Source organism: Clupea harengus, chromosome 6, assembly GCF_900700415.2.
Source record: "Clupea harengus chromosome 6, Ch_v2.0.2, whole genome shotgun sequence".
NCBI lineage: Eukaryota > Metazoa > Chordata > Actinopteri > Clupeiformes > Clupeidae > Clupea > Clupea harengus.
In genome coordinates, this window is record NC_045157.1 from 29,659,862 (window position 1) to 29,685,283 (window position 25,422).

A 25,422-nucleotide genomic window follows, 5' to 3' on the forward strand; every position below is an offset into this window, starting at 1 on the left:
ACTCACTTTAAGGGACAGAGTTAGTATGGAACACGGGTGCTGACCATCTGACCCTCTTACTCACTTTAAGGGACAGAGTTAGTATGGAACACGGGTGCTGACCATCTGACCCTCTTACTCACTTTAAGGGACAGAGTTAGTATGGAACACGGGTGCTGACCATCTGACCCTCTTACTCACTTTAAGGGACAGAGTTAGTATGGAACACGGGTGCTGACCATCTGACCCTCTTACTCACTTTAAGGGACAGAGTTAGTATGGAACACGGGTGCTGACCATCTGACCGTCTTACTCACTTTAAGGGACAGAGTTAGTATGGAACATGGGTGCTGACCATCTGACCGTCTTACTCACTTTAAGGGACAGAGTTAGTATGGAACACGGGTGCTGACCATCTGACCCTCTTACTCACTTTAAGGGACAGAGTTAGTATGGAACACGGGTGCTGACCATCTGACCGTCTTACTCACTTTAAGGGACAGAGTTAGTATGGAACACGGGTGCTGACCATCTGACCGTCTTACTCACTTTAAGGGACAGAGTTCCTCGAATACTGATGACGACTTTCTTCTTCCCATGGTCGACTGCTACGAAAAATGGGGTCTCATACACCTGGGACAACACAATGACGCGCATTACACGACTGACTACCCGAATAAATCTGGTGTCATATTCATTTAAGTCTCATATCCATATTCACCAGTGGAGTAATGGACTCATTCTTTTTTTCCCCAACTGAGTGATTCATCAGAGTTATCAATCCAAAAAAACATGAGAACTTTTAGCAGTTGGGAAAAGGTTTCCAAGAGATCCAATTCCTCCATTGTATTTCAGCCACACGAGTAACACACTTCAACCCAGGCACTAGGTGGGGCTATGGGTGATCTCTGCTCTCCATAGCGGAGTGTCTGCAGCTCTGCTTTACTCCCCAGTCCCCACGCCTCTATCCAGGGTTCCCACTTACCGCATCATGGCAAGACATGTAGACGATCTGGACCTGCTTGAGGTCTTGGTCCAGAAAGTGGCGGCGGATAGCGAGGACATTACAGCCACAGCAGTTATCCTCCTCCACGGTCACGGCGTGGGTCATACGTGAGCTCGACCCTGATGTGCATCTGCCAGGGGAAGAAAAGACAGGAGAGAGAGAGAGAGAGTTAGCGAGAAAGAAGAGCGTGAGAGATAGAAACAGATATGAAGGAAGAACACAGGAAGTTAGAGATGTGGGAGGAGAAAACAAAGGATGTAATGCGACCCAATTTACTGCTAGATATTCCTCCTCAAATCCAACTGTGATGTGGGATAATAGCAGAATCTCCAGCTCTTAGTGCAGGCAGGAGTGTGGAGGTGTGATTAGCCGCGCGTGGAGAGCTTTTGTGAATCAGGGAGCCGGAGTGGCTAATTGAGTGTGGTGTGGTGTGGTGTGGTGTGGTGTGGTGTGGTGTGGTGCGGCGCGGAAGCGTGACTCACGAGCAGGAGCTGGCCAGCCTGCACAGCCCACAGGCAGGCTTCCTCAGCAGATACATGGGCCAGCCGTACGCCGCCAGAGCAAACAGCATGTAGTAGCACACCTCCTTATACATACTCATCTCAACCTGCACAGAGACAGAGAGAGGGGGCACGTTAATGCACACACACACGCGCGCACACACACACACGCACACGCACACACACACACACACACACACACACACACACACACACACGCACACACACACACACTCACCCACACACACACGCACACACACAAGCGTGCGCATACAAATCAATAGCTAGATAGGATAAATTGCTTTGACATTGTCAAAACATTTATACATATGCATAGGCATGCATGTCAACAGACAAATGCTCACACGCAGACACACACACACACACGCAGACACACACCATACTCACAGAGTTTTTAAGGTCCAGGTATTTTGTGTTGCGAGTTACAGGCATTCCGGATAAGAAGGCGATAATGTCGTTGTTTGCCTAAGGAGGAAAGATAACACCCATTATTGTATGAACGTTATGTACGCTGACATCCTGACAAGGTCACCCTTCTAGTCCCACATCCTCTCTCCCTCCTTCCCTCCCTCCCTTACTCACTCACTCCATCTCTCTCTCTGTCCTTCTTTCCTTCCATAAATGAATCAAACGGCTAATGGAAGGCACAACAATGATTCATCACTAGGAAACGAGCGTGTATATGAACAGGCCTAATTTCACACCTATGCATATGTGTCACTCTGCTCGCCCCAATCTGAAATCACTCGCTCACGGCTAATCTGCCATCACCCCCTCTCCCCCTCACCCTGTATGACCCCTCACCCCCTCACCCTGTATGACCCCTCACCCCCTCTCCCCCTCACCCTGCTTGACCCCTCACCCTGTATGACCCCTCACCCCCTCTCCCCCTCACCCTGTATGACCCCTCATCACCCCCTCTCCCCCTCACCCTGCTTGACCCCTCACCCCCTCTCCCTGTATGACCCCTCACCCCCTCTCTCCCTCTCCCCCTCACCCTGCTTGACCCCTCATCACCCCTCACCCTGTATGACCCCTCATCACCCCCTCACCCTGTATGACCCCTCATCACCCCCTCACCCTGCTTGACCCCTCACCCTGCTTGACCCCTCACCCCCTCTCCCCCTCACCCTGCTTGACCCCTCACCCCACCCCTCTCGTACCTCACCCCTCTCCCCCTCTCCCCCTCACCCCCTCTCGTACCTCACCCTGTATGACCCCTCACCCTGTATGACCCCTCACCCCCCCCCTCTCGTACCTGTATGACCCCTCACCCCACTCCTCTCCTACCTGGTCCAAGATGGACGAGCGCTTGGCCCTTTGCCGCTGTCTGAGGAGCACCAGGCCAGCAATGATGTCACTGGGCACGATGTCCAGGTCTCGGAAGAACTCGGCGAACAGGCTGGCCACCTCCGAGTAGGCGTCCTGTGCGGAGGAGAGGAGAGGAGAGGAGAGACCCGCCATTGGGTGGGGTGGAGGCATATGTGAGAAGGAATATGTGCTTTCATTTAGTGCTTGTGCTTTTTCTAGTACAGATACATAACAGAATCAGCTACAGAATGCAATCACATTCAAGTCTTGAACCAGCTACAGAATGCAAACACATTCAAGTCTTGAACCAGCTACAGAATGCAAACACATTCAAGTCTTGAACCAGCTACAGAATGGAAGCACATTCAAGTCTTGAACCAGCTACAGAATGTAAACACATTCAAGTCTTGAACCAGCTACAGAATGCAAACACATTCAAGTCTTGAACCAGCTACAGAATGCAAACACATTCAAGTCTTGAACCAGCTACAGAATGGAAGCACATTCAAGTCTTGAACCAGCTACAGAATGCAAACACATTCAAGTCTTGAACCAGCTACAGAATGCAAACACATTCAAGTCTTGAACCAGCTACAGAATGCAAACACATTCAAGTCTTGAACCAGCTACAGAATGCAAACACATTCAAGTCTTGAACCAGCTACAGAATGGAAGCACATTCAAGTATTGAAGCAGTGTCTAGTGAAAGACACACAACATACAAACAGAACTGAATTTTCTTAAAAATTCACAACCCAAAATGCAGAATTGAGGCCAACATGAGACTCAATTTATCTTGATAAAGGTGAAAATATACTGCTGACAAGTCCACTATCTTCTGCTCAGTGTGTATTGACAGCAGACTGTATGCTGGTATACTGGCATGGTAAACATATTTATGTGCATTCCTTTTGTGTTTGTGAGTGCATGTTGGTGACATACAGACTGGGTGTCCTGGGCTCTGGTGCAGCACATGATAAACTTGAGTCTCCTGCTCCAGCTGCTGGCCTGGCCCTCCTCCAGCCTATGTCTGAAGAACAGAGAGAGAGAGAGAGAGAGAGAGAGAGAGAGAGAGAGAGAGAGAGAGAGAGAGAGCACAGACACATTGCCACTTTAAACCAGATTGTCTCAGTGCACACGTGTCAATAGCCACAACCGCACTTCATACTGGATTAATCATTGCTGCCATAAAAAAAGAAAAAAAACTGTGAAGAAAGAACTCAACTGTGTCATTACACAACCCCACACAAGGCAGTAAATATGAATGGCTGAGGCGGCGTGAAGCGCAGGTACCTAAGTGTATATATGAATGGCTGAGGCGGCGTGAAGCGCAGGTACCTAAGTGTGTATGTGGATGGCTGAGGCGGCGTGAAGTGCAGGTACCTAAGTGTATATATGAATGGCTGAGGCGGCGTGAAGTGCAGGTACCTAAGTGTATATGTGGATGGCTGAGGCGGCGTGAAGTGCAGGTACCTAAGTGTATATGTGGATGGCTGAGGCGGCGTGAAGTGCAGGTACCTAAGTGTGTATGTGGTCAGGTTGCGCTGCCGGCGCCGGGTTGCTTTCAGTTTGACAAACGTGCGTCCCGTGGGATCAAAGGTACACATGAGGGTGAAGCACACGCTGAAGATCACCAGCCAGTTGCAGGCTACGATTCCTGGGGAGAGGAAAGACAGACACACACTGACATCTTAACCATCCGTGGAAATAACAAGCCCAGATGGGGGAAAGCTCCTTTTTCCCCCTCGTTAATCTGTTAAGTCGCTACAGTCTTAAAAAGATCACTGCCCTTAAACCAGACCTTGAGCAGAGAGGGACTGTGAAGAGAAAGTAGGCACGCCACTGTTGTTAATTCCTCTGGCTCACCTCTAGTTAGATCCCGTTTTATATTTACTGTCATGCTGCACAGCCCTCTGAGGTGTGCGGCCACCACACTGGCTCATTCTACCTGTTGTCTAATTCCTTCTCTTTAACATTCTCCTGCTGCCTCCTACTCTCTTTTCCTCCGTCCCAATGACACACTGGCTCTCTGGATGGCGTACCTAGGGTGAGATTCTTGGCGGTGACATCAGAGCAGGGTTGATAGTACTGCACCAGCCATGCGATGCCCACCACCGCATACACCAGCTCCACCAGCAGAATGGCTAGAGGGGGGAAACAGAGATCAGAGAGAGGGAAATCAAAATCACCTGAATATGTCTGTGTGTGTGTGTGTGTGTGTGTCTGTGTGTGTGTGTGTGTGTGTGTGTGTGTGTGTGTGTGTGTGTGTGTGTGTGGGTGTGTGTGTGTGTGTGTTTGTGTGTGTGTGTGTTTAATTTCCGTGCATGAGCATGCGTGTGTGTGTGTGTGTGTGTGTGTGTGTGTTTCATTTTTGTGCATGAGCGTGCATATGTATGTGTGTGTGTGTGTGTGTGTGTGTGTTTAATTTCCGTGCATGAGCATGCATGTGTGTGTGTGTGTGTGTGTGTGTGTGTATGTGTGTTTAATTTTTGTGCATGAGCGTGCATGTGTGTGTGTGTGTGTGTGTGTGTGTGTGTGTGTGTGTGTGTGTGTGTGTCTCTTACCCAGTCGTATGTAAAGCACGTACTGCACAGCATCGCGGGGCTGCGTGTAGAGGATGCTGCCCCTCATGCTCAGCCACATGATGGCGCTCTCGCAAATCAGGCAACTGACCAGGATGCCCAGGTAGCCACAGCCATGGTCCACCAGCGTGATGGAGCACGACTGGTCCGAGCCGTAGGGCAGGCCGAACAGCACCACCAGCAGGACCACCAGCCTGCTCACAGGGAACACAAAGAGAATCAGCGTGCAAAGCACTCAGAGCTTTCAGATGGGCCTAGGGCACCACACACACAGCATACAGCACTCTGTTTAAAAGTGAGCAGTGGGACGCAATGCTAACCGTGAGGGAGATTGGATATTCCAAATGAATGGATGTTAATTTGATAAGCCGTGTTCAAAACAAAAACACACAGCTGCGGGCGTTCGATGTAAAAATGATGATGCAAGACACGTGATGCTGGTGTGTACTGGCAGCACACAGTGAAAGGGGTGCTTACTGACTGGGCACATGTGCACACAACCCTTAGCCTATAGTCAGTCTGACTGGGCACATGTGCACACAACCCTTAGCCTATAGTCAGTCTGACTGGGCACATGTGCACACAACCCTTAGCCTATAGTCAGTCTGACTGGGCACATGTGCACACAACCCTTAGCCTATAGTCAGTCTGACTGGGCACAAATAGAACGAGTGATGCATGGAAACTTGAAGAGGAGAAAAGGAGAGAAAAGAGTGGGTGGTCTCTGCCTTCTAGTGCATAATGTGGCTTTGCAGCTGACAAAATGACAAAGAGACCACAAGTTCTTTTTATGCAGGCAACCCTGAAACACACACACACACACACACACACACACACTTACTCACCATATGGAGTGCAGTAGAAAGAGAAAGAGTGCAGGCAACACCAGGTCATCACTGCCTACTGACCAGCGGCGCCGAAACAACACCATGCCCGGCATCACTGCCCTGAAACACACAAAATACACACCATTGATTCACTGACGATTGTCACGGACACGCGCTATACAAAAGACACTCTCTGTTCAGGTCCACCCTCCACCACACATATATTCTTGTATTGTGTTTGCACAGAGTTCAAACTTCTAGAAATGTGCTAGTAATCCATTCAAGGGTACACACACACACACACACACACACACACACACACACACACACACACGCACACACACACACACGCACACACAAACACTTTGGCAGACAAAACCACATTGTTCCAAGCTCAGTTTTTGTCATGACTGGGCCTGGTTTACCATTGAACTGCTTGCCTAATCCAGCAGACTTCCTCAAATCAGACATCCAAGTCTGTCTCCCTCTGCCTCTGCCTCTGCCTCTGCCTCTGCCTCAGTCAACACAGCTTGTGTCCCTTCCCCTGCATATAAACCAGCCCAGACAGCAGGGAAAAACACTGCTTCTGCCCAGGACATTTTTACAACTCTTTCAGGCTTCTGCCCAGAAAGCTAAATAGGGGGAGTGACAGAAAGATATAGGGAGGGGGAGGGAGGAGCTGACGCTCAGGGGTCTGAGAGAAAGAGAGCGAAACGGAGGGGGACCGAGAGACACACAGACACTTGCTCAGTCAGTGGCTCGAGTCATTGAGGCTTTTGTGTGTGCGCGGCAGTATAATGCACATTTCTGAGACGTGAAAACTCAAGGGGGCCTTGTTCACTCCAAGCCTAATTTGTGGAGTAGTGCACAACATTTTCTGAAAGCAATGCTTATTTCTTGGTTGGTTCTTTCATACATTTTGTTCTCATTCCCGGGAACATTATAATGGAATAGGCTTCCGCGTTGATCATACATTTGTAACTGACAATCAAAAGTACAAAGTACAAACTAATAAATGATGGTAAATGTAGTGGCGTGTCCATCACCGTTCTACAAAGATTGAGATGTGATGGTCTTGACCTGACAGGCAAGAATATGGGCAGCGTTGGCCTGATAGCATGACGCTATACTGAGAGAGCGCCTGCAACACTTCCAATAAACCTACTTCCTGGCTCAACAAAAGCACACCAGCCGTTGGTTGATATTAAATAACAAGGATGTAAGCTATGACAACACAATAGCCTGAAGAGGAAGACTGTAAAAATGGGAAGACTGTCTGCCAAACCTGACATGGAGGAAACGGTAAACAAGGGCGTTACTGTGATGTTTGTCCTTTAAAGGCCTACCTGTTTCACATGGGAGAAATGTGGCACCCCTCTTCATATTGGAACGGCCAAATGTACTACTGACGCAGAAAATAAAGTTTTGCCCAAAGCTGTTTACATCCAGGAAGGCTTGTCAGAGTTGGCCGACTTAGAATGAGCCTGCTGCCAGCCACGCCATGGGATTTTAGTCACATTTTAAAACTTTCTTTGGTAAAAAAATGTACTTTGCATTTTTTGGCACATAGATGACAGTGAGATGCAAGTCATTATTGACTTTATTAACTATTGTGATCATCAACAGACAATCTGCCATTATAGGATCATATAAAGACTATACCAAAACATGCAAGATGGAGTCTAGCAACCAGCAGAAGTTAAACAGGTAGCCAAAACTACTAACCTATGCACAAGAATAAACAGCCCCTGTGTTCAGTCACACATTGAGGCAGACTCAACACTCTTTTATTGAGAATCAATAATGCTTTTCTCATTTTACCGTATGTCATCACGATCTACACCATCCAGTACATGATCATGGCCAAACATACAAAGAATAGAAACAATGATCACAAGCAAGCACATTTGAAAAAACAGAAGCCATACAATGATTTGACTTCTGCTTCCAATCCACATTCCACTTACTACACAAGGTAAATCAACATGAACACAGGTTTTGGGGACAAAGGGGCAATTTCCTTCTCTTTTACTTTTTCTTTTTGGCAGACATTATTGAAAGGGAAGCATCAGGGAAGGCATTGGTTTGTTGAAAGCATCATCAGAAGAAAAAAAAAAACATCACAAACACATTGGCCACAGATGGATTATTAACGGTTTGACAATTTGCCAGCAGTGCCCATATGCATGTGTGTACTTTCTGCTGAACACAAAGACAAACACCGTAGGGTCTGAGCAAGGAGGCAACAGACCCAGAATAATGGCAGCTACAGTCGAATGACGCATGAGCCACAGGGGCAGTTTCACTCTGTGCGCAAGGACTTCGAGGAGAACAGACAGACAGACTGACAGATGGATAAATACAAGAAGAAAAAAAAAAGATGTCAAATAAGAAGCTGCAAGCTGTGTGTTAAACGCAGATCGCTCAAAACACAACGGAAAAAAAAACATAAATCAAAAATCACAAGCATGAATACATACCAGTGTTGTTCCAGGGCTTCTGAAACAACACCTCATTATAGAAGACACATGGACACCAAAGAAAAGCTGGGAGTGCTAGGATAAAGAGGGGGTACAGAAAGACATAGAGAGAGAGAGAGAGAGAGAGAGAGAGAGAGAGTCTGTCTTCACAGCATCCACAGCCATGGGCGTGGGTGTTTGTCAAGCGAGGGAGAGAAGAACATGGGAAGGGGAAATGCAGTAGATAGCGTGTGAGTGACGGACAGGGTGTGTGCATGTGGGTGTGTGAGTTTGTGTTTGTGCATATGCCTATCTCTGTTTGTGTGACTTTGTGCTTCGTGGCTGTCTGTGTGTGTGTGTGTGTGTGTGTGTGTGTGTGTGTGTGTGAAAGGGAAAGAAATAAAGACAACCGTCAACAATCCCAGTGACAGACAAGAGTAGAGGATTGTGATGATGAGGATGGTGCAGCAGAGACGTGATGACGACACAGACCACCAGCCCTTAGCGGGGACATAGAGCTTCATTAGTATCAGCCCTTAGCGGAGACATAGAGCTTCATTAGTAGGAGACCAGACCACCAGCCCTTAGCGGAGACATAGAGCTTCATTAGTAGGAGACCAGACCACCAGCCCTTAGCGGGGACATAGAGCTTCATTAGTATCAGCCCTTAGTGGAGACATAGAGCTTAATTAGTAGGAGACCAGAGCATCAGTCCTTAGCGGAGACATAGAGCTTCATTAGTAGGAGACCAGAGCATCAGACCTTAGCGGAGACAGAGAGCTTCATTAGTAGGAGACCAGACCATCAGCCCTTAGCGGGGACATAGAGCTTCATTAGTATCAGCCCTTAGCGGAGACATGGAGCTTCATTAGTCCCTGGAGTGGGAGACCTGGGGTTTGGCACCAACCATTACGGGAGGTCTACTATGGGTTGCCATGGCTGCAAGTTCCAGTCCACGGAAAAACATGACGACACCATCTTTAAAAATGTCCCAGTGGCTTTGTGCTATGAGGCATTGCATAATATATGTACATGTACAAATATTGTAAATACAAACAAAACAAAACATATAGTAGAACTGTCAATAGGTGGGTGAAACCGCTTGACTTGACTGCAGCAAGGGGGAAGGGTATTCTAACTGATCATTTTGAGGTTTTTAGATTTTCTATTTTTCTATGTTCTCATCAACAGATTTTTCATTTTTGTAATGTTCTGTGCGGTGCTCTTAACCAAGGCTACATTTTCAATTTAGAATAAATCAAAAATGGGACATTGGTGTTGTTCAAGACAAAACTTACTGAATATGGGCCCTAAAAAGTAGCTTCCCTCTGAAATTAGATTAGATTTAGATGCCACAGATTGTTACTGGAGTGTTGGAGTTGAAAATGAAGCCCAAATTCCAAATACTAAACACAAAGCTTTAGAGGTGGCCCTAGTCTTCTCTGTGGATCTGACCCCGTTGCCCTTCCCATTCAGAGCAACCAGAGTCTGTTAGTTGGCTGAGGCGCTCTGTTGGTTCTCCAACTAACGGTTGCCTGAGACATTTCCGTTAGTGACATCACTACCCAGACCATACCTATTCTGCTTCACTGGTTAGGCACCAACAGATAAGGAAAAGTCTATCATATGGATCATTTGGTTTGGTTTACTTTTATTGCGTCTCTGTCAGACCAATAGGCAAGCCATTTCAACAATGATTATGATATCTTCTGCAAAGCGTTCATGAACAGCAGCAATAAAAGTGAGAGACTTCCTGTGAAAGGGATTTATCATCGAAACTAACCTGATTTGTTGTATAAGTGGTACTGATGGAAGAATGAATAGAATGGATGTCTAAAGTTGTTAGATGCTATATGCACTGACACAAAAGGCATGTTCTTGTGCCCCCTGAATATAAACTTCACCATTGATATATTGACTCTGAATAGATGGAGCAATGATCTTTTAGTGCCTCAGAAACACCTCCCTACCGCTCTCCAATCTCCCATTTAGGGAAAACTTAGCCCAATAACTTTCCAGTAAAGGAGGTGTACTGAGTAATGCCCCAACAATTTAGAGTCATGTTCAATATAAAAACACTTGTAAGCCCCATGTTGTTTTAACATGTTTTTTACACAGAACTTGACCCTTACAGAGATGTATTCATATCTCTGCTATGATTGTACAGTGGGTTGATTTGGGTTGGATGAAAACAAAATTGTGGGATGAATATTAAATCAGATTTTGTTACTTGGGTGTGGAGCAAGGCATGGCATGTTTGTTTCATGAATCTTAAAAAGTTATATATTCAGTTGTATAATATATATATATATATATATATTTCACCAAGAGTTTGTCAAGAGTTTCAGGGACATGTGAGAGGCGGTAGCCAATCAGCTGAATGGTTTCTGGGACAGACTGAAAGCACATATATACTAAGTACAAAAGCCAGGGACAAACACTAGTCTCCTTAAGGACATTCCACATCCCATCCATTACACCACCAGCAGCTCCTCTTGAAACATGTCACCTTGCCACGCAAAGGATTCTGGGAGGCCACTAATCACCGACAGCAGAGCGGGACTGAGCAGTGGCCTGGAGCAGAAGAGGACGCAAGGAAGCCAGGACACAATGCCACAGAACCAGTTTGAAAGAGAGAATCTATGAGGCGACGCTGACGCTTTCATCGCATTCCAGACTCGTGGTGCACACTATTTCTGTCATCTCTATTCCATAGACTTGCCCCCTGAACGCTAACCAGTCAGGTTAGACTAGAGTAGAACAGTTGAAGATGTGTGGGGGTTGGTGGTCAGTACGCATTTTGCTTTTGTAGGTGAGGGTGGAAAAATGTGTCTGTGTCTGTGTCTGTGTGTGCATGCGTGTGTGTGTGTGTGTGTGTGTCTTTATTTGTGAGTCTGGGCATGAAAGAGATTAAAAGGAAGAGACAGTGAGCAGAGCTATAAGACAGAGAGATGGGAACCAAGCAGGACAGAAAGATAGAGAGAGAGAGAGAGAGAGAGACACACACAGAGGTGCTTCTGGGCAAAGGGTGTGCACAAGCGATGGTGAACATGCGTGTTGAACAAGGTGAGACAGGCCCAAATTAGAACAGCTGAATGACACCTGATGTATGGAATGTGTCTGACTGGTTCCGGCACGCACTGCACATACAGAGCTAGTGCTCTGTGAATTGACATGACTTGACTTCTAAGACACTCCTGGAAGCTTGGTGAGCTGACATGGCTCTTGAGAGCTGCGTTCCCTGTTAGTCATCCAAAATATCCTGCTAAGGGGCATTTCTCCAACTCTTATCTCAACACTTTCCCCGCCTTTGGCTTATGACTAGGGAGATGCAATCAAGCTCTGGAGGACCACAGGTTTCACAAATCCCAGTTGATTCCATGCGGAGGCCCTGGCTGGTATTCCAGCAAAGTAGCAGTTTCTGCTTGGACAACTCACAGTAATCCCTATAGGTTTACAGATTTTCCCAAATCCCACACTTAGGAATCCTATTATTACTGTACCACAGGAATGGCACCAATCTAAATGTGCCCGTCTCCACCAAACACAGGGTTGCCTTTGCCAAGCTGTGTGTGCCACAGCCGAAACTGTGCTGCTCTGCACCTTCTACAACTACTATGGAACTAACTAATGGAACACTCATAACACCCATACTATGTATTCTGATGCAGGGGTAATGTCATTTAAAGGCCACTAAGCAGCCCATTAATGCTACTGTGTTAGCCCAGGTTTGGATGTAAATGAGTTTTGACTGTGTGTATGTCTTTAAAATACAGTGAGGTGAGCTGCGTTGGCACCCAGTGTTGAAGAAAGACTTAAGTCATTCGACATCACTGCAGCTTTTCATTGCAGCAGCCTGATGTGTATCTGGGTCACAGTAGTAATGTTCTAAATATGTTAAGTCAAAAAGCAACCTCTCCTTCTGTCCTCTCACTTCTTCGATTCGCAGTTGCTTTCCTGCTCTCCTTCTCCCTTTCCTCTCTCTCCCTCTCTCTCTCTCTCTCTCTCTCTCTCTCTCTCTCTCCCGCTCTCCAAATCTCCTTCATCTTTTAAAACACCTTAAACACAAACAAATGACCACTTGAAGCCAGCAACCACCTAACCACAAAGCTATGCAAACAAAGGGTGTAGCTGAAAATACACACTCCTCTGAAAGGAACACTATTTGGGCTAGTGTTGTGTTATCACCTAACAGCTGCACTACAGGAGTCCATCTGAATCAACAATCCAATGGAAAAACACACTAAAAAAAACAGAAAACATTACAGGGAAATAGAAGAGTATGGCATTACTCAACACTTTGTAGGATGAGGAATCATTTCCACACCTCAGACACAAACTGATTTTGAGATGCAATAAAGTAAGATGATCAGAAGTTGTTCAGCTAACCGCTCCCGATGTGCAGGTTGACGCCTTGCATAGTAGCCTCCGCCATCATGTGTGAATGGGTAAATGTGTGTAGCATTAACCTGTAGAGCGATTTGAGCGCTCTAATGAGGGGAAAATCACTATATAAATGCAGAGTTACTCATTTGCAATGCTCAAATGAAGTCACTGTGAAGACAGACAGACAGACAGATAGATAGATAGATAAATAGACACACACACACACACACACACACACACACACACACACACACACACACACACACACACACACACACTATTTCTGGTCTTTGATCATCTGACACCTTTTGATCTTACATTAGCATCAAGCGTTTCATGAAATGCTGTTTAATTAAGGGCCAGTCTTTGGGGACCTGCTTGTGCAACTTTCGACGGACCCAAACTGGCATTTACTGCATGATGTCCCAGCCAACTCTGAGGGGAAATCCCAAAGGAGTAGGATCATGTGAGAGAGTGAGTGAGTGAGTGAGTGAGTGCGTGTGCATGGGTGTGGGTGTGTCTGTATATTATGGGCACGTGAGTGTTGGTTTGACTGTCGTTGTTTTAGAGTTCCATTTTTGAAACACAAAGTCCACGTGTGTAATTACATCATGATGAATTTGGAAAAAAATATGCTTCTTGCCTTCAGTACCACATGTAAGGAAGATTTAAAGGGAAAAAACAGTGCCAAAAGATCACCACAATACACACGGTCTCATGCAATCACATGAGCATGCATGCCAAGCGTACACATGGACGCACACACACACACACACACACACACACACACACACACACACACACACACACACACACACACACACTTCATCTCTTTGAGTGCATCTAGGAGGTGAAAAGGACTGTGTGGGTGGGAGTGGGAGTGAAAGACAGAGCGAGAGAGGAAGAGATCAAGAAACAGAGAGAGAGCAGGAGAAAAAGATGGAGGGGAGAAAGAGAGAAAGAAAGAGAGAGAGAGAGAGAGAGAGAGAGAAAGAGAGGCAGAGGGAGTGTGGGAGTAAGTGGCACACAGCCTTCAGTATAAAAAAGGAGGAGGGAGGACTTGAGCCAAAACCTGAATCTGGATGCGCTAGATAAAGATGGATGGGGGAGAAGAGGGAGAGAAAGAGAAAGAAAGAGGGAAAGAGAGAGAGAGAGAGAAAGCAGGTTTCTCATCAACAGCTTATGCTCGCTCACAGGCACTAACATGCAGTGCACTGCAGCTGGCTTCCTAGCGTATGAATAGTGAATGAGAGCGGAGGTGTGGGGGAGAGGGAGAGGGAGAGGGAGAGGGGAGATGGAGACAAACAAAACAGACACAAGCAGGAGTACCTGGGGCAACGCATACAGAGCACACCATGAGGAGGACAGCACTGGAGGGCCACAAGGACCAAGAAGAATAGAGTCAATCAGGACGGACATCATGGTGACAGTGAAAAGAGACAAGGATTCCCACTACAGCACTAATGAAACACACCAGATGCAGGGAGGGGCATGACACATTGTCCACTGGGGGGGAAGTCTGGGTGAAAAGTTGAAGTCCTCTTCAGGTCTGTAACAATTCCATGTTCGTTCAACACTGTAAGCCATCAGATTGAGAGCAAATGATGCGTCGCTCGGCCGATACGACTCCTGATAGCCAAACCAGAAACATCAACGTTCCGCAAAGAAAGTGTAAAAAGCAGAAGCAGAAGTTTGCCAAATGATAAATACGGCATCACCAAAGCTACTATTTAAGGAACTCTGAACCTTTATACGGAAATCATTAGTTATTTACATTCTTCCACTGGAGAAAACGGCTCTGGTTTTGGTTGGGTAGAGACAAGATTAGACAACATAAACTGGGACATTGACCTCAAACAGTTAGCGAGGGAGAGCAGCAGGATATTGCTCAGGCACACATGAGCACAGTAGGGCTTGAGGGGGGTAAAGAGAGAGGAGACAGGTTCATGCTGTGACACCACTCATCATTCTCCTCCCTGCACTGAACGCTGCTCATCATTATGGAGGCCCAAACTCACCACCACTCAGTGGGCAAACAGACAGTATAGTCAATGAACAAAGCCGCAGTCGGTACACAGCAGAGCCACCATCCTCCTACCTCTGCCTTTTCCAAACCCCAAAACCAAACTGACTACTTCAAATAGCTTACTTCAAACAACATCTCCATGCATCCTCACGGTGATGGGGAACGTGACTACTCTAAGGAAGATGGGCTAATAACCTCTACCCTGCAAGATTGATTCACATGATGACAGAGGTTTCTTTTTTAAACTCGTTGTTGTGTATTCAGTGCGTATAACATTTCCAAAAGGAAAGAAATGCAAAAAAAAAAATGAAAGTGAGGTTTCACACCTGTACATATTCAACTCCCACCTAAAGTATCACTCTTTGTCTAAGGAAGGGTGACATGCCTCTGGTCTTCGGTCAGCCAAAGAGGACGCATGGAACTCCTCTGCTAGTCACCCTGCACTGGCTCCCTGTAGCTGCGAGAATTCAATTCAAGTCCCTCACTCTCGCCTATAGGACAGCCACTGGATCGGCACTAGCCTATTTAAATGCCATAATTCAGCGCTATTCACCCTCTCGACCACTTCACTCCTCTGATGAGCGTGTGTCGTCTTTGCCTTCTCTCTGCAACAAGAGATTGCAGTCAAGATTGTTTTTGTTTGTGGTACCTCTGAGGTGGAATGCTCTACCTAGAGCTGTCCGTTCCAGTGACAGCCTTGGTACATTTAAAAACACACCTTTTTAAACACCATCAGTCTAATTCGTTTTTTGTTTGAGGTATACTTTATAAAATTATTATTATTATCATTATTATTATCATTATTACTATTATTGACATCATTATTCATTGATTGTTTTAAATTGATACTTTGTTTGTCTTAACCATAACCATCGGCGCATTACACCCTAAAGGGAAAAGTCATAAATAATTGACTCACTACTGATTAGATATAACAATGGTGGAACTGGCCATCTCAGTTACTGATGCCAAAATAGAGACTCTAAACGCCCATAGATTGACAGGTTTAATAAGCTTGGACCTAAATCATTGCTTACACAATAGTCTTGTGACTATAAACAGACATGAAAGTTTGAAAAAAAAAAGGGAACAAGAACTGCTTTGTAAAGTTTCATTTATTTCACTCTCAGAGGTTTTATCTGGTTAAATTCAAATAATAAATCTAGGATTGTTTGGTTGTTTTGATCCAATATAGCCATTTATTTCACTTGGTTGCATTGTTTGTCATGGTGGTTTAGAAAGATCCACAAAACAAAATGAATATGAGAGAACAGCCCAGAGCCACTCCCCACATGATTCCTCAAGACTAAGTACTCCAGCACTCAGTTCAGCCGAGTGTTGCTATTGCAATGAGCTGGGTCACATATTCCTGGTTTGGACATCAGATAATTAACAGCTTCTAAAAAAGGTCTTATAGAGAACTTTCCTCGGTCACAGTATTCAGCTCAGCATTTCTTGTTGCTTAAGACTGGATGATAGAATTGGGCTTAAAGAAATTCTGTTTCTCTAATGTTTTCACCATTTCTAGATCCTTTAAAATGTATATACTGTATGCCTTTACCAACTTCTACAACAAACAGTGGACACTCTTGGACAGGTTACCTGCTTTCTCTAAACTCCAAAGACACGAGACTATAAAAATGTCCTCATCACTCACCTTCACACAGAAACAAATGCAGATGACCTACGAGAAAGGAAAAAGCTCCCATCTTCTCTCTTCACCAGCTTGACTCCATGGAAACCCCATTTAAAGGGGGGAGGGCTTAACAAGCCTGGTGCTGCCAGAAAATACCTTAGTTCACTGGACACTCTCAAACGAGAAGAGCTTTGTCAATCTTTGGAGAGTGGTTTACATGATAATTTCCACTCTACTGCAATATGGCTCTGACCAAAAAAGGTAGCAGAGATACCCCAACTGGGTCTGTTTTATCTCAGGTAAATGTGGAAATGTCTCAAGAATATGGAAAACTGAACAGAATGATGTATGGGCTTTTTCACAAGAGCAGAAATCTGATCTCCCTACACGGCTTGGTAAGTTTGATTTACCAACTGGTATTTACTAACTGATATATCTGCCAAGTTCAGTTCTCACTCTGAGAAGTACAAGCTGACCCAATCTATTTCAATATTAAAAAAAAAAAAAAAAAAAAATACTCTTTCAACTCCTCCAACCGGATAGTTATTGGGCTTTCCTTGTGGAATGTGGCTATTAAGCATGCTGAAATATTTACATCTAGCCCTTTGGCAAAGAAATCCATAACCATATAGACTGTTACTGCACATCATAGTCCACTACTACAAGTTTGGTTCTTTTTGGCTCCGATGCTCTCTACTACCATACTTGATAAATATCACTACACGTTCACTACACAAGCTCAATCACAAAAAGCCCACCGTTACATACTTTCTATATAACTTTCATACATACATACAGATAGTGACATATATTAGCATCATTTACAGCATAGGATGCTTGTAATAGTTTTTGCCATCTCTGATTCTTTGATCTAGTTGTGCCAGCTTTGCTATTCTTCCAAAAGCATTTTTTTCCCGTTGCCATTCTTCGTGTTTCATATTAGTCTGAGCCCAGAGACTTGATGGTCTTCAATAAAGCTCATGTGCTGATACATGTCACCATCTCTAATAAATAAATAAATGTATTAATGAAAATGTGAGTGTGTACAACTGGTCTGCTTGTGCATGTAAGTGAAGCAGATACTAATATTGTGACCTCAAACACATCATTAACAATTAAAGGTCATCCTTACATTTTGTGTTAAATTCAGAGTAGCCTCAAGCTTTATATCCTCATTACAACAACTTCCTTAAACTCTTGTCTATCTATCCTACAGATATCAATATTGAAACATTAACGGACAGATAATGCATTCTTGTAAATGGGTTTTAAAAGGCCAATTAGGCTCCATTAGCCTGCCTCCTATGTACACAGCCAAACAAACACTTATGAGATGTGGCAAATCAGGAGTACATCTCAGCTTTCAAAAACACTGACTTTCAGAAACACTGCCACATCTGTGAGATCTGTGGTTCAGTGTGTAAATGGCTGATGTCCATACCCTTCTCGGCTCTCTCTTTCCCTCTTCAAGCAAAAGTGGAAATCCAATCCCTCTATTAAGTATGGACATCACGGAGGTAAGTGATAAGTGTCCACCACACTCCCCACTGCAGGCAGCAACTGTAGAGATCCATTCCCTCACTTCACACACACACACACGGTACCTCGGATCCAGAGGATGAGCCACATGAACGAAGACGCGGATGCAGACATCTTGGACGACCCTTTGCTTGTTTAAATTAAGCTGTAAGAAATACAGGCTACTAGATGGCAGAGGAAGGGCGTTGGCATTGTCGTGCGTACAGTATGTGAGCCTCTGTAAAGCAGATAGCTTGACAGAACAACTTCACAGCTATGTTCCTGGACGGCGGGCAAAGGCCACTACGAATTGTAACACATAAAATGTGCCTTTGTTCTCTGCATGAGCATAGCGTAAGCACTGCTGCGTTCCTATAGCATATCCTTAAAAATATATTAGGTAAGCTACAATGTCATTTCTGTCACGTTCTGGAATTCTATTCTCTCATAATAAGAGGAAGGTGCAGATATGCAAGACACACAAACACCTGTGGTGAGATGTCCACTCTGCATTTACGCAAATTCATTAGGCTATTACACAGATGTTTTGATTATGTGACCTGTGCCCGCTACTACTGAAAGACTTCATCATCGTTCATTCACTCAAATGACAAGGGCCTGTGTACTCGGTCAATTGGCAGCGCCCCCCACCCCCAAAGAGGCAGCTTGCTCGCTTACCTGTATTATGACGGTGTCCTCCCGAGACCCACTGATACGGTTCTGTTCGCTCTCCCATCCTCCGCCTATCCACCCAGTTCACTCCCCGAGCCGACCAGGAGCAAGGCGCTGCTGCCGGTGTCGTAGCGAAAGGAGTGCTTCTTCAATGAAAGACTGACCAACACGTACCCCAATACACGCAGTTCCCTAACTGGCGGGTTGACACTCAGGAATTCAGGTCAGGCGATTCCACGAAGCGACGAGGCTCTGTCATTTTGATACGTTCCAGTGGACACAGTCAGCTCCTAAGATTTGGTAGTCACACATTCTTTTCATGCTTCAATGCGTCGTTGATACTAGATCGTGCTTGTTTTTTTCATGCCAATAGGCAATGGGTAGCGAGTTTGCCAAATCATTCACTCCATAGGCAACGAAGTCGATTCCTGACAGGTACTAACATCTTGCAAACACGTCGCATAGACGTCAGTTTCAAATTATGTATTACATTACCCTAATGTGTTACCATCAACGTATTCACTAACCGGGTAACTCCCGAAGCTCTACCAGGTAGCCTGTGTAGCCAGCGGTATATCCGGAGAAATTGGTTGCCGTATAGACTACCGCTCCTTTACACATTTTTATAGGAAAAGAAACATAGAGGGTATTCTCGTTCCCACCTCCGGCAGCAGGAATAGCTCCCGACAAATGGTTGCGCAAATCGCGTAGTTCACGTCATCCTTTGGTTTACCACAACTCCCGTTAGACGGTTTGACCTGCGATGTTTGCGTACGTTTTTGCGCTTCCTCTCCATCTGGGAAAACCACAGCCAGGCGGCTGGATTGCGCGCGACAGGCTTTGTGAATAGCGGGGTGTCTCCGAAAGAGAGGATTGGGCGTGGGGCTGCGTCATTTCCTGAGGTTCATATACTTTAATTAGAAGGGTGTGCCTCAGCGGTGCCCTGCAGGCCCTAATAATAAATTACAAAAATGCGAAATAAACATTTATTTCCCCCCCAAAAGTTCTGTTTTTGTTTATTACACCAGGGAGCACACAACATCAATACAAATTATGTCCATGCCTAGCCTAAACATTGTTTTTATATCTTAATGGGAAGTACAGTATATTCAGTCCAAGTGGTATTTGCATTGATAGTAAAATATATACTCAAAGATAGCTATCATAACTGATGGAGCTCCAAGAATCCTGTGCCATTAGTCATCTGGATACAGATTGGATGTGATAGCCTACACCTATTTATGGCTGAATACAGAGAGTTATGTTCACCATAAGAGACAGATAATTGAACGACCAAATATTGTGCTGATCCAGAAGCTTGTTCAACCTGTATGCAACTAAGCTCATGAGAAGCACGCTCCTATCCTCCTCCTTTCAGAGACAAAAGAGCTTTTGAGTATAAATTATTATGACCTGATAACATTACCTTATCTGAAGGCATTATCTTTAATATGTGTTGTATTTCCTTACTGGACATGTTAATATGTGATGACAGACCTGTTCCATGCAAAAAAAAAGTTGATTAACCAATTTTTTCATCAATTATTTTTTTTTATAGTTTTCTAATAGCATAGGACTCATGCCTTCTCTCGTGGTTCAGAATGAACTGACATTGGAATTGATTTCCCTGTTGTACACTCTGTTTAATGAAGCTATCTGAACATTTTTAGAAACATAATGGTTAGTAAGTAAGGGTTTCACACCATTCTAACAAATACAGAAATACAGACACATGTGTCTGCAGGTCTAACTAAAGTACTCTTCCATGTTTTTCTTAATATGATTTTTACCATGGCATTATTTAAATTCCAATTGAAGTATATCATACATTTATTTTGTCCGAGCTGCTATGTTCTTATTGAATGTGCATGCAGCCAGCTGTCACTGCATACACACTGCTCTAACAGATGTTAACCCTAGGGTGTGACTGGTCAGGGAAAAGGCGAGTTGTAGAATTACAGCATCACACTCATTAAAGACAGTTCACTTGTGGTAGATTACTTCTTTAAGGATTATGTGATTTTGCATTTTTGCTTGCTTCCTAACAGTTATGCTATTATTGACATATATGTATCACTCTGCCCATGTTTACTTCACATTAAGGCAAGCGGTTTGAAAATGATGTTCCCTAGAAAACTGAAATGCTAGATCTTCAAATCTAATTTTGGGAAATTGGGTGCAAGTGGATTACCTGATTGCTCAGATTTAATACAGAAAATACCAGCTCTACCCTTACTGCAACCCCCTCCATTTGCAGAGAAAATGGTACATCCCGACTCTCTTACCCCCTCCCTCTTCCTCACTCTCCCTCACCAGTGTCCTCCATCACTCTATTCTTCCCCATTCTGTCTCCTTGAGAATCAGACTAGGCCCTTTCCCACTGAGAACTGGAATTGCTGTCTGTGGATTTCTGCACTCCTTGCCCTCGCCAAAGCAGAAGAAAAAGGAGCGACAAGAAGAGAACAGAAGGTATGTCACAGGCATTGCTGCTTCTATTTTGATGTTATTTTGAGTTGGGGACGGGGATTATGATGCAGAGCGGTGGTATGGCCTGTGCAGCCTCCCCTTTAAATGCGTAACACATGCATCCTTATTGGGACACCATGATGCATCTTTTCATTTTTCCCTCTTCCTTATTATTGTGCCTCTGTTTCACCTCTGTTCCTCCCTTTCCCTTTGTTTTTGACAATTCTCTCTTATTTGCCTCTATTCTGTCCCTCTCCCTGCTCCCCATTAATGGAGCATATGACTCATGGCATTTTGCAGAGAAAACCATGCAGGGATGTAGAGAATATCTGTCTTTCTTGCTAACACAGTGTGAGTCCTGACCTCTGAAACTCATGCCATGGTTTTTACAAGCGCTAGGATAAGAAAATGTCCTGTCCAGAAACGAATGACTCCTCTCTAACTCTGACAGTGGACTCTTTGTAATGGTGGCACTGTGAGCTGCTATCTTAGAGAGCACGACCAGAGAGGAACACTCTGTCACACATACACTTTCCCATGGAGAATTTCCACCGGATATGGGATTATAAAACCAGTGACTTTGGCAATCAGCCTAAACTCAACAGAAGTCAAACATATGACTAAAACTACATGTGAGTGAACACTCCAGAAAATGTAATCTCCATTTCAAGGTCAAATGTGCAGTTCTTCATTTAATGTATTAACATGTTCTGCAGAGAATGAAAGGCTAAGGCCTCTCATGCATGAACTGATGTGTTTTGAAAACAGGAGAATAGCAAACATCAAATGACCTAAATCTCCCTCTCGTCTCTCTCTCTCTCTCTCTCTCTCTCTCTCTCTCTCTCCCTGTCTGTCTATCTGTCTGTCTCTCTCTCTCCCTCCCTTTCTGTCTGTCTCTAGCCACACCTATTTGGAGACAGACATTAGGTCCTGACTCAGTCACTCCAGCTTTAACAGTCCCATGGAAGCCAAAGCTAAGAGTGGGGCCCTGAAGCCCAGCGTCAAGGTAGAGAAGAAGGAGCCTGCAGCCCCAAGCAAGCCTGATGCCGCCCCACCTGCTGCCCCTGCTGAGCCAGCGCCCCCTGCAGAGCCAGAGAACACAGCAGAGGAGACGGCGACTGACCAGCCAGAGGGGACGGAGGGAGCTGAGGCAGCAGATACTTGTGCCGACACCTTAGAGAACCTGAAGCCCTTCCTCATTGGTGGAGCCATCATCGCTCTCGGGGCCATCCTGGTTGGGGTAATATTATTGGCCAAGAAGAATTAACCAGCAGGTTGAGGGGTGAACGGCTATCTTACTGATGGGTTCATAGACTATCATAGAGTTGGTGTTTATATTAGGGGAATGGGGAGTCACTGCACTTCTTAATTTCAGTACAGTTCTGATTTTATTCTTAGCAATGAAATAAAAAAGTATAACCTTACAGAGGATCCATTTGGACATCAAGTAATTCCATTATGTTTTATTAATAATCAGTTCACAGAAATAGACACCTTCAGTCACCCAATATGCACAACCTGCATAAACATGCATGTGGTGACATACATCCACCCATTCACACCACACTATATCAGAAACAAGCTTGAGGAGTGATCCACTACTGGCCAAAGTTGAACGCTCAATTTTTTATTTCAAAGAAAACCCATTTATAACTTGGAAAAGTAAAGTTCACAATGTAATGTCTATTTATAATCTATTGGCTACTTGGCTGCAATGTTATTCCATTGTTCAATTATTCATAACCTGTCCACAAACACATCTAGGATACAGCTGAATTCAAAGTCATAACTCCTCTGATACAGATGCTACTTACAGCCATTACATTCATATATTCCACTGGTGTCCTGAGTCAAATTTACTGAGGTTGACATAGCCAAATTATGGAAAGGTTTTACATAACCCAACTCAAGTCTTCAATATAAAGCATTAATCAATCAGCCTAACATGTTGATTGGGATTTAATACACACCACCTGAGTGCTACAAATTAATTCTAATTTGGCTGTGAAATCATGATACATATCTTAATGTGTGACTCATCACTACTGAACCACTAAAAAGTTCAAGTCCACACAATCCTCTGGGCGTCATATCAGTTAGAAGTGTACGGATGTGTGCACAGAGGCAAGGCTGTGGAATCCAAAACGTCCCTGTTAGCAAGAATCAGATGTTTCCAGAGTGAGTGTTATTTCAAATGTGAAAGAAATGTGGTTAATAATATATATTTATTTTTATCAAATAGCTGTGCCAAGTTACTTTTTGTGGGACGTAAATTATGGAATTCAAAGGCAAGATTGAATATTTAATTTCAAGTTACCCCAATGCTAAAGAGGCCTTGTATATATTTTATATTTTATTTATATTTGTTGATAGCATATATATCTTAAATAATAATAATATAATTGTCAGATTTTATTGGCAGTATATTGAGATGAACACCTGAGATATAGTTAAATTAATGGGAAGAACCATACTGAAGGAAGGACATTGATTTTCACATTTACAGTTTCAACTTGGTTTGATTTCACATGCTTTCTATATAAGAGTGTGCATTGTATTTTCTTGTGTTTGTAAAAATGACTTACATGTATAGCCCATGTACATAGATGAAAGTTCGTCTGTGATTATATATGTATATTATTCACGCTTACAACAAGGAAATGCCAAATCAAAGTAGATTGTATCCAGATATATGGTATATAAAAGAAGTCGTGTAAAGTAGAGCTGGTTTACTTGGTGACTGAAGAGATAGCCGACACATAACTGTTGCTCATGCCATCATTAAAATGTACAAACATTTGGCCAACATTTCCTGTAAAACAAGTTCAAACACTTCAAATCACAGGTGCAGTTTACAAAATAAAATGTTCCTGGACTTTACAATGATCAGAAAATAAGAGTTTCCCAAATATATCTGTGCATCGTATGGCCGTTTTATTGCAGGCCCTTTCAATTGTCAAATGTTGTAAAACAAGATGCATAGAATGCACAGGAACGTTTAGGAACATCCTCTTTTCACTGTCCCTTTACAATGGCATCATTGTTAGGTCTAGAAGGACTTTTATTTTTTTGACAAACAAAACGGCAAGCTGCATCTTTAAGTATGCCAGTTTCATGTTTCTGTCATAAATGTGTTTACTATACAGTTTGAATGAGAATATTGAAATTGTGTTGATCATCATCCTCTGTTCAGTCTTTATTTAATGATTTGGAGAACAGCTTATCCTCTTAGAGTTACAAGTAATTTATGACAACCACATCAAAGGTTTATACACAAATGCATTAAGGAGAACCATATTAACCTGAAAGAAAACACACAAATCACTGAATGACACTGATCATTTCATGTTCCTTTTTTTCTCAAGAGCGTATAAATGCAATAATTACAAAACGACTTTTACTTTTTGACATTTTTTTGCAGATCAGATGATGATGAAATCAGATGAATAGTCTGTCAATAAGTACAGTGATTACAATGACATTTGTGGTGGTAGAGCTGATTTTTGTGAGTTCAACAGTGATGATAAATCAAGCTGATGATAATAGAGGCCTTTATGTTCACAGATTACTTTTATTCCCCTGTAGCCTCCATTACTCTTTGCTCTCCTGCCCTCTTTCAACTCACACTTCAATAAAGTGGCCCTAATGGCTTGTCCTTTATTAAAGACAAATGAACCATTATTTTTGTCAGACTGATATTTATGAAGGGGGTTTGGGGGGTTATTGATAACAACTTTACCTATTTACTAAAATCAAACTTTAAAAAAATGACATGCTCTCTAAAATCATCATCACCATCATCAAGAAGGCCCAGCAGAGGATGTACTTCCTGCTCCAGTTTAGGAAGTACAACCTGCCTCAGGATCTGCTGATCATGTTCTACACCGCAGTCATAGAGTCTGTTCTGTGCACTTCAATCACTGTCTGGTTTGGATCGGCCACCAAACTGGACAAGAACAGAATCCAACGGACAGTCAGGTCTGCAGAAAAGATCATCGGTGCCAACCAGCCCACCATCCAAGACCTGTACACC

The 25,422-nt window shown here is 44.1% G+C and overlaps 1 protein-coding gene and 1 long non-coding RNA gene across 4 annotated transcripts in view; one reads left to right on the plus strand and one right to left on the minus strand.

The window, feature by feature from the left end:
- The window catches only part of dagla (diacylglycerol lipase, alpha), a 38,163-nt gene extending 18,372 nt beyond the window's left edge, over positions 1–19,791 (minus strand). The window contains exons 1-11 of one of the 3 annotated variants that reach the window (XM_031569698.2): positions 18,930–19,791; positions 6,245–6,346; positions 5,382–5,593; positions 4,860–4,961; positions 4,336–4,474; positions 3,760–3,847; positions 2,797–2,931; positions 1,894–1,971; positions 1,468–1,592; positions 965–1,115; positions 529–612 (exon numbers count right to left, since the gene is read on the minus strand). In XM_031569698.2, coding sequence (XP_031425558.1) covers positions 529–612; positions 965–1,115; positions 1,468–1,592; positions 1,894–1,971; positions 2,797–2,931; positions 3,760–3,847; positions 4,336–4,474; positions 4,860–4,961; positions 5,382–5,593; positions 6,245–6,339 — 1,209 coding nt within the window. In that variant the 5' untranslated portion in view covers positions 6,340–6,346; positions 18,930–19,791. Of the gene's footprint in view, positions 1–528; positions 613–964; positions 1,116–1,467; positions 1,593–1,893; positions 1,972–2,796; positions 2,932–3,759; positions 3,848–4,290; positions 4,301–4,335; positions 4,475–4,859; positions 4,962–5,381; positions 5,594–6,244; positions 6,347–18,174; positions 18,850–18,929 lie in introns of those variants that run through there. The other 2 variants (XM_031569699.2, XM_031569700.2) reach the window with 2 other exon arrangements.
- Positions 19,792–21,075: 1,284 nt separating this feature from the next.
- Positions 21,076–25,070, plus strand: LOC116220834. The gene is made up of 2 exons (XR_004163912.2): positions 21,076–21,392; positions 22,290–25,070. It is a non-coding gene; the product is annotated as an uncharacterized LOC116220834 (long non-coding RNA).
- Positions 25,071–25,422: the final 352 nt, after the last annotated feature.